Below are 14,105 nucleotides of genomic sequence, written 5' to 3'. Positions count from 1 at the left end.
ACACTTTACCTGGGATTCTACACCTTCAGAAGCAGCACAAATCGTTGCACTATTGCAAGAAGGGCTCAGCCACCGGGCTGTCGCACGTCAGCTCCACATAAGCCAGTCCTGGGTTTCGAAAATTTTAAGACGCTTTCGGGAGACTGGTGGCTTTATCCCGAGACCAAGTTCTGAACAGCGCCGGTGCATATCGCAGAGGGAAGACCGTTTTTTCATGTCAAACTCTCTATGAAACCGTCATTTGACTGCTATCGACGTCCAGAAAGAGCTCAGAAATGTTTGTAGGATAGCTGTTAGCAAGTGGACAGTTCGTCTAAGATATGAGCAATAGAATTTGACTCCAAAAAGGCCGGCCACAGACTCGAAACTGACGGCAGGTCACCGACAAGCACCCAATTTCAATTTGCTCGCACCCATTTTGATGGGAAGGTGAGTAATGGAGGCAAGTTCTGTTATCCGATGAATGCAGACTGTGTTTGCAGTGAAGCAGTCTAAGAGGGCGGGTCTATAGGCGGCCTGGAGAGCCATTTGTGCAGTGCTGGTTCGCTGAAACAGTGGCTTATGGGGGTGGCTTGCTCGACTTCCCATCGAGATGTGTACAAGCAAATTGAAAGCGTGCTTATCGGTGACCTGCCGTCAGTTTCGAGCCTGTGGCAGGCCTTTTTGGAGTCAAATTCTATTGCTCATATCTTAGACGAACTGTCCACTTGCTAACAGCTATCCTACAAACATTTCTGAGTTCTTTCTGGACGTCGATAGCAGTCAAATGACGATTTCATAGAGAGTTTGACATGAAAAAACGGTCTTCCCTCTGCGATATGCACCGGCGCTGTTCAGAACTTGGTCTCGGGATAAAGCCACCAGTCTCCCGAAAGCGTCTTAAAACTTTCGAAACCCAGGACTGGCTTATGTGGAGCTGACGTGCGACAGCCCGGTGGCTGAGCCCTTCTTGCAATAGTGCAACGATTTGTGCTGCTTCTGAAGGTGTAGAATCCCAGGTAAAGTGTCAAAAGAAGCGGAGATGTGTATGGATCAACGTGTGAAAGCTAAAATCCGAAAACACGTGCTTTTATAGGGGGTACATAGGCCGCAACTCGCGTATCAAACAGTTGATACATGTCTTTTTCCTTACTTCTTCACATTAGGCGGAATATCTTTTTAAATACTGGTGTGATTTAAATGAATTTGGTATCAATTTAAAGTTAAAAGTTTAATCTTTAAAATGGTGCCACTTTTTTTGTTACTAACAAATTCGTTAGTACACAAGATCGCGTGGAAACAATTTCATGTATGTGATTCCATACTTTTGCTCGCGAGTGTAGTAATAATAAAATTAAAAGCCATTAGTTGATAATGATAATAATTGTTATGAGTAAAATAAATAAGAAGTACATTATGATAAACTCATTTATTGCTCTGTAATTTCTTTATATTAAAATAGGTAGGTACTTTAAGACATCAGTACTTAACATTTTACATGTATATTGCTACTTGCTGTACTAGTACTATTTCAAGTGAATATGCAGGAAGATACTTGTTTCAGTTCTGGCGTTTTCAACCTTAGTATATTTTGCTATATTAAACAGATAACAATAAACATTCCTTATATTGACAGTACCATGAGGTATAAAAAAACTGGCTATTAGTACAATGATAGAGTAGAGACATATTTTAGAGAAAGACAATAATTTAGAAGTTTAATGTTTTTGTGTCAAGTTTATCATGACTTTAATTACTAATGAGAATGAATGCATACATCTTCAATAAAATCATTTAAAATATGACTTGAAACACCTGCCTCATGCATTATCATTACATACTTAAAAAAAGGAGTAATAATCATAAAATTAAATCTAATAGCACTAATATAATTAACTGTCACAGCCATAATATGGCTGATGTATTATATTATCCACCTTTCTTCCACTTCTCTCCGGGAGTATATTCAGTCATGGGTCTACCGGAAATGCCACATGTGCCAATACCAACTCTGCCTGTCAAATTGTCAGGGGAAGCAAAGATACTTTTATTCCGAACACCTGGTTTTTTTGATGCTTTGGAATGAAATGATAACCATTTGTTTTTTTCACTTTCTCTTTCTTCCTCAATTTGTTTAAACCTCTGTTGCTTTTTCTGCTTCTTCTTCTTTAAATATTCTCTATTGTAGCTTTTGCCATGTCTGTAAGAATAGAATAGTAATATAAGAACAGATATTTAATTGTGAATTCATTGGTATCATTTTATATATATTTTTATAATACAAGCAATTAAGATTAACTGTTCAATTTTATTTCTGGTTTATAATGACTTACTTGCTTTCATCTCCACTCAAAGGTCTTTTCAAACTTGAGTTTAAAGGCTTGACATCATGAATGGAAACTACTTCTAATGTATTGTAGCCATCAAATTTGACTTTCATACTCTCATCATCAATGTCTTCTATCAGTGCTTCATAGAACCTGGAACATTGTAATAAAATGTTAAAATATGCCAGAGTTGTGTAAAATTCAAAATCTTCTTTCTGATGCCCGATGTATGATGTGCTCCACTAAAAAAAGAAACAAATTCATAACTATGTTTATTGTTTCAGTGTTTGGCTTGCATTTACAATAAACTTATTTTAGTATCACATTAGACTTCGAACATAAATGCTTTACACACAACACATCTAACGTAAATTGAAAATAATAAGATCATATTGTCATTCATGCAAGCTCCTGGTGGTGTACTGACTATTGTGTCTTTTGAGATAGTCTACAATTTGGTAATATTGTAAGCAATTAACTGGTATGTTACTTACGTGCCATCAGCTCTCCATTTTGCAAGGCATTTCTCGCCAATGCGCCATTTGCTTACGGAACTTTCGGCAGGCTCACCGTCCTCGGCCGCCAGCAGGGAGGCTGTAACATCATCATCATTACTAGAACTATGAATGTTAGACACTTTGGATTCACCGTCTTGAGTTTTTATAAGATCTTGTGTCAACTCAATTACTTCTTCTAAATCTCCTTTCAATTTCAGCAATTCTTCATTTTGCGGATCAGTGAGCAAAGCCGCTTCCACCTAAAAGAAATCAACATGTTAGTGAGTTAAAAGTGCGGATAACAAGTTAAATGAAAGAAGTATTAACATAAAAATAACACCATGGATAGTGGCATTATTGAAGATGGTACTAACCTGTTGCAATTGCAATTTATAGTTTCTTAGATCGTCAGCCATGGCTGAGGATTAATAATTGATATTTTAAGCCAATCACACGGCACAGTTCGTAAAATAAAGCGAAATAATTTATGAAATGGAATCCTTGAAATGAATTGATTTCATTTCCAAACCACAATACAAGTCAAAGACAATGACAGCTGTACTGTCAATATCTATGGTTACTGCAGTGATAGCATATTGGCTAACTCTATTTTACTTTAGTTGTTAACTATTTTTTTACACTCTTCAGCTGTTGCTGTTAAGATTTCTACGAGCCTTATATGGACGTTTTTTATTAGCTTTAAACGAGATCCCTGCTTGATCGAATCAGAAATGAGGAGATCCGCAGGAGAACCAAAGTAACCGACATAGCTCGCAGAATTGCTAAAATCAAGTGGCAGTGGGCGGGGCACATAGCTCGTAGAGACGATGGTCGTTGGGGCAGGAAAGTTCTCGAGTGGCGACCACGGGCTGGAAGACGTAGCGTGGGCAGGCCTCCTACTAGGTGGACCGACGATCTGGTAAAGGTCGCGGGAAGAGCCTGGATGCGGGCAGCGCAGGACCGTTCATTGTGGAAAACCTTGGGGGAGGCCTTTGTCCAGCAGTGGACGTCATTTGGCTGAAAAGAAGAAGAAGAAACGAGATCCTTTGTTTCATTTAGTAATAAAAACTTACATCTTGCTTACAGTAACAAGTTGGCAGTACAGTTAAAATTCCTCTATGGTTAACCCTGTCACTTCCGGGTTTGCACACAAGATGGCACCACTGTTCTTTTAATATTTGATTCGTTGCAGTCTCCCGCAAAAAACCGATCCGTTCTGGCGCAAGTACACTATACGGGAAATTGGCCAAGTGTGAACACCATCTCGGTTACTTTCGCCTCTGTTCTCCTCTCTCCTCGCGTGCGTCGTCCATACTTCAGTGTGCGAGCTAGCGTTTTGACTTGGAGAATTTCATGCATAGTATACTTTGTGTCATTACTGGATCCCGCGAAACTGGATTGCCGTGACGTGTTCTTCTAAAAACCCCGTTCCAAAAGGAACGAATGCAACAAAAAAGTGTTCTAAAAAAGAAAACGGTTCATTTTAAAAGTTTTATTTGTATAAAAATATTATTACTTACAGCTTACAAAGAATCATTAATAAATAGAAATATGAAAGTAAAATTACGTATTATTTAAATAGTTCTCTCTTATCAGGTAGAATTATGATACGCTCACTCTATTAATAACAATTTTTAATTAAGACCAAGCCAGTCTCAAACGGAATTTAAAACTACAAAGTATAATTTATGGAATTTTATATCTATCTATTATTTTATGATTTGGTCTCGCATGCACTGGAAAAGTGAGCCACAAAACCAGAAGGTAGCTCACGAGTTTATGAGGCCTAAATTATAGCACTTACGACCACATTATTATTTTTAACAAGCTAGTGCAGTTTTCTACTCCATTTGAATCAATATAAATCTTAGAAAGCAGCAGCAGAAATACCTTGCCTTGAAATAAACATTGGCGTTTTTAAGTATGATGTATAAGTCATATTCATACTTAATTTAATAAAGAAATTTAATAAACACATAATACACTGGTCATCACAAAAATCGACCCTCCCGCGACAAGCACTTTCAAACGTATGCATCCCCACTTCCCACCAATATTGGCACCATTTAAAAGCCTAGTTCTAAACTTCATTTCATTAAAGGAAAGGTTTTTACCCAAAAAATGTGACTGTAGAAGAATCCAGAGTCACTTCTTCAAAAAATGGTAGTTACGCTTGAGCCAACTTTTATGGCTATAAAACTGTTAAGTTGGGAATTATCGCTATCCATCTGTTAAAGAGGACACGTGAGATCATTATTTGGTTTTATAACCATAAAAAATGGTCTAATTGATCCCAGAGGTGAGCCCAAAGTGAGGTCTTTTTTCAAGTCACATTTATTGTATATCGCGTTTATGTTAATCGTTTATTAAGAAATTACATGTGTTATTCTTTAAGGATATTTATTGGGCTTTCAAATAACACCAATATTGTTGGGGCACCATGATTGTGTCAGTAGAAACGAGTTTTCCTGTAAAACGTAGGTGGGCCGATTTTTGTGATGACCGACCAGTATATGTAACGAGTATCTTTCAATGATAGTCCAGCTTAAATTAGTCAATTTAATTGGTTTATTAATATTATTCTTTTGTTTTTATATTGGAATGTGACAGTCAGTAATTTTCAACCGACTTCAAAAAAGGAGGAGGTTCTCAATTCGACCCGTATGTTTTTTTTTTTTTTTTTTTTTTCTATGTTTGTTACGCGATAACTCCGCCAATTATGAACCGATTTGAACAAATCTTTTTTCGGCGTATAGGTAATACCTCAAGGGTGGTCCCATTTAAATTTAATAATAAAAAAAACAACCCCCAAGGGTGGAAAATTGGGGATGAACTTTTTTATACGCAATATCTCCGCCGATTATAAACCAATTTGAACGATTATTTTTTTGTTGAATAGGTATTATCAAAAGGGTGGTTTCATGCGAATTTGAAGAAAATATTTCACCCCCAAGGGTGGAAAATTGGGGATGAACTTTTTTATACGCAATATCTCCGCCGATTATGAACCAATTTTTTTTGGTCTCAGTGTACTGCCTACCTTCAGTGGTAACATCAAGGTAATAATTAGTTAACTAAAAAGCAAGAAATAAGTAAAATTTTATAAAAAAAAATAAAACCGACTCCAAAAAACCTACACTAAAACGTAGAAAAATAATTACTAATTACCTACTTATTTATTAGGACGAATTATTAATATTTATGTAGGTATACATAAATATTAATAATTCGTCTAAAAACATTCGGTTTAGTGTAGGTTTTTTGGAGTCGGTTTTATTTTTTTTTATAAAATTTTTGTTTTATTTTTTTTAACTGTTTAACTATATCAGATTGAATATGACTGGTTCAAAGGGTAGTTGTTTATCAACTAAAGCCAGATATAAAGTTATTTGTCTATTATAAACATTTTTATCGTAAATTAATATTTTTAATAAATTTCGTAAGAATAATCTGTGTAATTTGTGTTACATTATGAACTCAGTCAGTCTTATTAAATTTATTAAAAGCATGAAATAAAGGTGTTTGTGTAGTGCGTTAGGTATTAGCATTTTGATAGGCTGCTCTATACAGATATGCACAGTGATGTCATTGTAACTTACATGTTTATGTTTTAGAAATGATTATAGCGAATCTACCAGGATGTATTGGTCAGCTTGGTTATTAACTCTCAACGTTGACGAGGTGGCTTTGTAGCGTGGACTGGTGGTAGCGTCGCCTTGACGCGAAGTCTTCATTGTCATCGTTCAGCCTCTCTTGTTCCACGCTGATGTCAGCGTGTATCGGCGTCACAACCAACTGCTCGTATTCTAACGGACGCTTTCTGAAAGGAGAAGTATTATGAAGGCTTTAAAAAGAATCTCCGATAAACTGGGACTTAAATGTTGATAAATTTTTTAAGTTTATTAAAAGTATAGAATTAGGAGATTAAGAATAATACAAATAATTAACCTACATAGACTAAATAAAAAAATTGAAAAAAATTGAATCGGCATTGTCAGGAGCTTATCGTCGACTTATCATAATACTGTCACTAACTTTACAAGTATTACATATCAATGATTAAAGCGTAGATATCACTTAATATGACAAAGAAATAATTTAAATGTGTTGTTCACGTATCTGATAAAGAAAATGTTATCAGAAATACACTTGAAATATGGCTATGTTTAAATTTAAATAAGATACATATTTGCTTGATGACTCAGTAACAAATAACCGATTTTCGAGGGGTTTTATCTTGGCCCGTAGGTATAGGGTTTACAGCTGCGGTTGTGCTTAAATTCAGTTCTAAATAAGTACCGATTAACACATTAGTTATTATGACTATACGAGCAATAAGTGGCTATTTGCTATGGTGCATATTTGCATAACTCACACTAAGCGTTTCGTTAACTCTTTTATAATACTAACAGCTAGGGACTGGAATTCGCTGCCTGCTGCTGTCTTTCCCGAACACTATAATCCAGGCCTTTTCAAGGCGAGAGTGAAGGCACTTACAGGGCAGATATGTACTATCCTAGACTGCATCTCACTTAACACCAAGTGCGATTGCGGTCAAATACCTGCCTATTTAAAAAAAAAATTCGAAATGGCTGATTTTTCAATCGTCAGATAGCTTATAAGTTATAAGCTAAACTAAGCAGTTATGATAACTGAAGAATAAAATGTAATTTTGACATATTTCCCACACTGAAATTGTCAATTTATTCTTCAGTTAAAATTTAACCAGCGATTAAAAAATCAGCCCTAAGGCCCGATTCGACCAAACTTTTAACCGAGAATAACTCCTGGTTTAACTGGCACATTGACAGTTTCAGTATGGGAAATCTGTCAAAATGTCGAATAACTGACGATTTATTCTGAGATTAATTTACTCTTGTTTGGTCGAATCCACCCTTAGGGCTGATTTTTCAATCGTCGGATAACTTTTAACTGAAGAATAAGTTTGGCACATTGACAGTTTTAGTACGGGAAATATGTCAAAATGACAATGTTATTCTTCAGATAAAAAATATCTGACGATTGAAAAATCAGCCTTTAGTCAAAGATAATAATTACCCGATAGCGTGCAAGAAGGATATCTTCAGCCATCGGAAGAAGCGGAACTCGGAGGCGCGGCCGGGCTTGACGGCGGGGTTGGCGGCGCCCACGTACAGCCACAGCACCCACAGGATGAACAGGCAGCCGAGCGCGTACGCCCAGTTCACCAGGAACATCAGCAGAAGCTTGATCGCCACCTAATAAAACATAGTTTGAATAACAATAAATAATAATTTCAGACACTAGCTTTCCGTTTTGCTATATAATATTTTAAACTATTATGTTGCATTTTTACTATAAAATTATCACTTCACGGGATTTATTGCAACAATATCTATTTTATACGACGCCGCATCTCTTCAGTCTGACCGTGCAACCGAGACGAAACGTCGGGAGGGTAAATATTTTATTTACCGTTAAAATAGATATTGTTGCAACAAATCCCGTGAAGTGATAATTTTACTAGCTTTCCGCCCGCGTGGAATTTTGTCTGTCACAGAAAAACTTTTTCGCGCGCGTCCCTGTTTCAAAAACCGGGATAAAAACTATCCAGATGTCCTTTCCCGGGACTCAAACTATCTCTTGCCAAATTTCATCGAAATCGGTTCAGTGGTTTAGGCGTGAAAGCAAGACAGACAGAGTTACATTCGCATTTATAATATTAGATAGACAGAATAGATTAAAACATACACTATAGAGAAATATTTAAAAAACAAAACAGTCAACCTTACATCATAAAAATAAAAACTTTCAATTTTACACATGCAGCCGAACCCGCTACGTGATAAATGGACAGTCAGACAGAATGTCGTTGGAGCTCCCACGCACACGGCTCAGCATAGAGGCTGCCCTTTTCCGTGGCATGGAAGCCATCAGTATGTGCTTCATATGTGTGAATAGGCATCGGTAATTTTATGTCTTGGTCGACCGATCCTTTTAGGTTGAAAACTACGGAGCATGGTCTTATTTTAATGTCCGTTCGTTCGTTCGTTTCAGCCGAAAGACGTCCACTGCTGGACAAAGGCCTCCATCGTAATATGTTTTATGGACTATCGTGCTTCATATAAATGCATTTTATTTTATAACAACACATTAATTAAGGTTTAGCTTATGGCTAGTAAATCTATCTACTATGGAGCAAATTAAAACCAACAGTCCAAAATCCGAATTTTATATCAGACAGATCGTAATCTATGACGCGCATCGGAATTATGGCAATAAAACAATGTTTGCGATTAATTGCGAATTACCATTTTAGTGTTTGACCGACATACAAAGTATTGCGTTACGTAAAATGCATTCATAACCATTTTTGTAACTCCTTTCACTAGCGCTATTTTTAGGTGATTGATTCTTATACTTACCCCAGCGAGAGAAAGCCATCTGTTGCAAAGATGAGAGTACCAATTCTTGTTTTTAGAATGAACACTGACGCTGGGCCGTCTCACGTCGCCATTCGACTGTCGACCGTTCATTATAGCGGGATCCGTTGGTGATGGAGTGAAGTCCTGTAAAGTGAAGAAAATCTGCTTAGCACTGCTTATTAACCTTAATGAGCAAGTCAAGTACTACATGAAGCAGGTACCTCGGTACCTACTACCTACAATGCGTTGAGCGACACGGTGAAAAACGTCATGTATGGCATACGAGCGATAGACCGCGTAACAGTGTTGTTGTTTGTTTAACCAGAAATAGACCGATGATCCGCTAAATGTAACAGACATATGTTTTGAATGTACGTTAGTCATAGTTAATTAATTCTCCACGCGAGAAGAAAAATGCGCGCGAAAATAAGGACTGTGAGCTTTTTATACAGTTAATCTGTATTACACTTGATGACTTGAATATGGTTTAAAACATGGATTACTCACTCCTACATTCTTGTGTCTTATCCTTTCGGGAAACAGTAGATCAAGATCGCTTCCTGTAGCTCCATAGACTTGGGTATCACGTGGTGAACTACCTTGGAATCTGAAATGATTTAAAGATTTTAATAATTTTATTATTCATTTGTCAATCTGTTTTGTTATTCAGAATTTATGTTGTAAGTAAAGATGATTATGAATAAAAAGAAAGAAAATCATACCTCATTTCACGTTTATGTTGCAAATCAAATGTCTGGGCGAGAGCAAAATAAGAATAATCGATACTAGCATATGTGATAAGGAAGGGCATTGTTACAATTGGTGCAAGTCGGTTTATGCCTCCAATTATGATGAATGTGATAGTTATTATAGCTACAACTACCATAGCATAAATTGGTACTTTGTTGGGGCCTCTCTGTAAATGAATAAAAAACAAACAATGATTTGGAATTAAAACAAAGTAAGTATGATTGTTAGTTGAAAAACATGAAGAAGTATTTACCCCACGGCCAAGAGCGTCTAACCCTGGTATAACTTTCTCGTTGGCAATACTTTGCAGTACTCTTGGCGTGCCATACATTGCACCAAGACATGAGCTCATAGAGCTAACATACAATCCTGCCAGCAGCAGGACCCTTACGGCAGATATGTCAGCAGTAATAGAGAAGGTATTCAATAGTGCTTCACGGGTAACTGTGGCTGCTAATGTTATTATAAACATGAGGTACAGGAAGGTTCTGTGAAAATGAAATAGCAATAAGTTTTATATATTCTCTTTTTAAAATTAATAAAATAAAAAAATATATTTACCCAGTGCCTATAGCTGCCAAGGAGCCATTAGGAATATTGACAGATGGGTTTTTTAAGTCACCACTCATATTGATTCCTGCTAAAATCCCAGTAATTGTTGGGAAGAAAACTCCAAAGCACTTGAACCAAGAGTATCCTGGCTCATAATTTGACCAAGTGTTGTTGGCAATTGAACTGTTGAACCAACCAACAAATTCAGCAGCTGGAAGTTAAAGCTCCATGTTAGTCTTATATACTTTCATATAATCCATTCACTTAATGGAAGCACTTAAAGGAGTTCCATAGCACTTAATGGAAGGTTATAATGATTTCATCCAGGATTGCTCAATGCTCAGAAGTAATATTTAAGTTATTTCACAAAACTAATAAACAGTAATGAGAATACATAAGAATAAGTAAACTAATAAACTTACTTGGCAAGGTAGTAAAGGAACCAAGGAAAAAGTCAAAGGCTGCCAATAATATGACTAGAAGAAGAACAAACTGCAGCTTTATCACCCACTTCACTCCAGCAACATTGATTGTGCCCAACAGAAGCACTGCGGCAATGGCAAAGCCCTGCGCTGCCCATGTGTTGTTCAGGTTGACAAGATCAGCCATTGACTCCCCAAAACCAACAACATTCAGAGCACATCCCACTGCCTGAAATTAATTTTCAAATAATAACTTATATATTTTGTTGTTAAACAGTAGGAACATTGATATAGATACATATTTGTACTTGTTATGAATGATTCAATCATGCTTTTGCTGTACAAGAAAGATACTACATATAGTTTTAAAAAGTACTACCTGTCCAAAGCAGTACACAATGCCAAGAGATCCACCCATTCGGGAGCCCAATGTGTGTGCTAGAATGAAGTACACTCCCCCACTTTCTATTCTGCATCGTTCGCATATTCCCACAGCTGACAGCACTGAGATCAAGGCAACAAATACTAGAAAAGAAATAGTAAATTTAGTAGATAATTGTTGAAATAGTTAATAATTTAGGATAAAATAGAAAAAAATACCTGTAAATATTACTATAAAAACTGCATTAACTACACCAGCTTGACCTACAATCCAACCGGATCTTAGAAATACGATTACTCCAAAAATATTTATAAGGCATGATGTGAACACTCCGTCCCAGGTCCCAAATAGCACTGGTTGTGATATGAAAAAGTTGGATTTCCACCAAGGAACATCTCCCTGCAAGTAATTTATTTAAGTAGAATCCATAGGCTATTGCTATAATTGAAGCTTATTATCTATTGTGTATACTCAGTTATCAGCTACCTGTATATCGGCAAATATTTCATTTGCTCCAGAGGCTTGGTGTCCGCCTGTTCCATATTGTGATTCATTCCCGAAGTCTACAAATCCACCAGATTGTCGTCTCATTCGAGCCCTATCAAAACCCGGTTCATCACTTCGAAAACTATCTATATCTAGATCATTTCTTCTAGAACGATTATTCTGATCCATTTTAATCTAAGTTACTACGATAACATAATGTATTAATCTCAATCAAAATAATTTAGCGCAACATCGCAAATTCGCAATCATCATCAGACAGAATTTACAAAATGTCATTAATGTCAATGTCAGCCAGCAGTCATATGTCAAAAATGTGTCAAATGTTTTTTTTAAACTTACGATGATTACAAGGAATGCATACTTATAATACCTAACGAGAAAAAATGTAATATAAGTGTTATAAAAAAATAGACAAAAGTGGAGACACTTTTGTAATTAATTAAGTTTGTATCTAATACCTAATGAATTTAGAATAAATTATTTCGTATTTATAATAAGGTGCAACCGCTTTTAATCCTTATCCCACAAAGCAATTAGTAATACTACCTTCTCCCCCACAGAGCACATTCTCCGCATTAAACACAAACTTCAAGCATTATTAATGTGAAATTAACTTCAATTGCCTAACTTAGCTTAAAAGTACATTTTTGATAAGCTTTTGACCCTAGGCTTAAGCCCAGCCAAAAAAAAAAGAAAAAGTTGACAGACAGAGCGCGGGAATTCATTTACAGATTATAGAAAGTACAAGAGGTTACATTTTCTTTAGTTTTATTAAAAAAGTACCTACCTCAACCTACCTACCACAGATGAGAGAGAGAGTATGTCTAAAGCTACCTACATTGAAGTTAGTTTAGAAAAGTACTTTTACGTGTGTTTTATTTAACAATTACTTTTTTACGGGTGCGAATTTCAGAAAAGCTTAATAAATATTTTTCTTATGATCGATGGAAAAAATAGGTGGGTAAGTACCTACTCTTACTTTATCTAATATGCCAGTCAACCAATTTTAATTTTAAGGTCACGCAGAATATGGCTTATTGTCGATCGATAGATAGTTTGGTCGGCTGCTAATTTGTATGCGGAATCGGCCAATAACTAAATAAGGTACACCAATCGGTGTAATGTGTGCCCTTTCTTTCATTCATACTGGAGTATCGGCTAACAAAAAGCTCAGTCTGCGCGGAGTCTAACTAAAAGTAGATAGGTAACTACACCTACAAGTTCGTAGCCTCCACATAGCGACACACTGCATAATTATGCTTTTTGTGTATTTCATTGATCACCTATTAAGCTATTTATAATAAAATGATATCGTTTTCCTAATACTAGCGGTGCGGCATTATTACATAAAAAACAATTGGAAAAGTGCTGTGATAGAGCGAGCGCGAAAAACTTAACATTTCTACTTATTCGTAACAATGACGTAACTTACCTAACTTCGTGAAAATTCACTATGAGAAGTGAAAGGGAAAATTATTATGGTTAGGTTTTTCACTCTTCCTGCGAGTTTACATACCAAAGTATTTTATTATTTGCTAAAACTTGATATAAAATTATTTGGATAGGGTCCTACTTATTACATAGGTATTATGATACTTATTTGCAATTATTTTTTCTTACGATTTTGGAATTATTTATGCTCAAGAGAAAAATATCTTCAATTATTAAAAACAAAGCATTTGAGCAAAATTAGAATTGTACAAAACAGTAAAATAGTATTGTAAATTACCTAAAACGGTTTAAACAAAATGATCCAAAAAGCGTTTTTATGGAAATGGTTTTCCAAACATAACATAACAAAACATAAGTATTGTCTACACAAAATAATAACTATTTAACATAAAATTAAAATATTTTGACTTAATTATTTACTTAATATGATGATTTAAGCACCTGCCTAAACTTAGCCTAATTTAGTCTATTTATTTCGTCTGCAAAAGTTTTTGCAAGTAGGCGTGAACGTAAATTTATGTAGTAGACAGACTGAGCTAATTCTAAAGTAGAAACTACTATAAATTAGAAGTAATTTACGATTTAATTTATTATATGAGAGTAAGTAATTCAAAGCTAAATGTTTTATGACGTAAATTAAATTAATTATGTACTTAGTTTAATGCTCGTTTACTTTCATGCCTGATTTTGTTTTTAGAGAAAATAATTTTAAGTAATGTTTTTACAAGAAAATATTTTACCGGAATATCAAATTTCGTTTACGTTTTTGTACTATGTACAAAAGCTTTCGCTTAGTAAAGCGATTTGTCCTTGACCGGAAAGTAGGTCAGCCA

General features: G+C 35.7%; 2 protein-coding genes across 2 annotated transcripts; both read right to left on the bottom strand.

Annotated features, from left to right (window-relative positions):
- Nucleotides 1-1,389: 1,389 nt before the first annotated feature.
- On the bottom strand, nucleotides 1,390-3,353 carry LOC135075672 (survival of motor neuron-related-splicing factor 30). Its single transcript, XM_063970126.1, has 4 exons — nucleotides 3,178-3,353; nucleotides 2,801-3,063; nucleotides 2,313-2,459; nucleotides 1,390-2,179 (listed from the first exon to the last, which is right to left on the bottom strand). The coding sequence occupies exons 1-4, from the start codon at nucleotides 3,217-3,219 to the stop codon at nucleotides 1,909-1,911; spliced, it is 723 nt and encodes a 240-aa protein (XP_063826196.1). The 5' UTR covers nucleotides 3,220-3,353; the 3' UTR covers nucleotides 1,390-1,908.
- Nucleotides 3,354-4,280: 927 nt separating this feature from the next.
- On the bottom strand, nucleotides 4,281-12,051 carry LOC135071346 (solute carrier family 12 member 8). The gene is made up of 11 exons (XM_063965140.1): nucleotides 11,800-12,051; nucleotides 11,532-11,712; nucleotides 11,311-11,456; nucleotides 10,932-11,160; nucleotides 10,519-10,720; nucleotides 10,211-10,445; nucleotides 9,930-10,123; nucleotides 9,715-9,814; nucleotides 9,208-9,351; nucleotides 7,862-8,040; nucleotides 4,281-6,623 (listed from the first exon to the last, which is right to left on the bottom strand). Exons 1-11 carry the CDS (start codon nucleotides 11,986-11,988, stop codon nucleotides 6,464-6,466), a joined length of 1,959 nt encoding a protein of 652 aa, XP_063821210.1. The 5' UTR covers nucleotides 11,989-12,051; the 3' UTR covers nucleotides 4,281-6,463.
- Between the last annotated feature and the right edge of the window lie 2,054 nt (nucleotides 12,052-14,105).

This window comes from Ostrinia nubilalis, chromosome 1, assembly GCF_963855985.1.
Source record: "Ostrinia nubilalis chromosome 1, ilOstNubi1.1, whole genome shotgun sequence".
In the NCBI taxonomy this organism is placed as follows: Eukaryota; Metazoa; Arthropoda; class Insecta; order Lepidoptera; family Crambidae; genus Ostrinia; species Ostrinia nubilalis.
The sequence above is the reverse complement of the archived record's forward strand: the minus strand, read 5'-3'. Positions and strand labels throughout refer to the sequence as shown.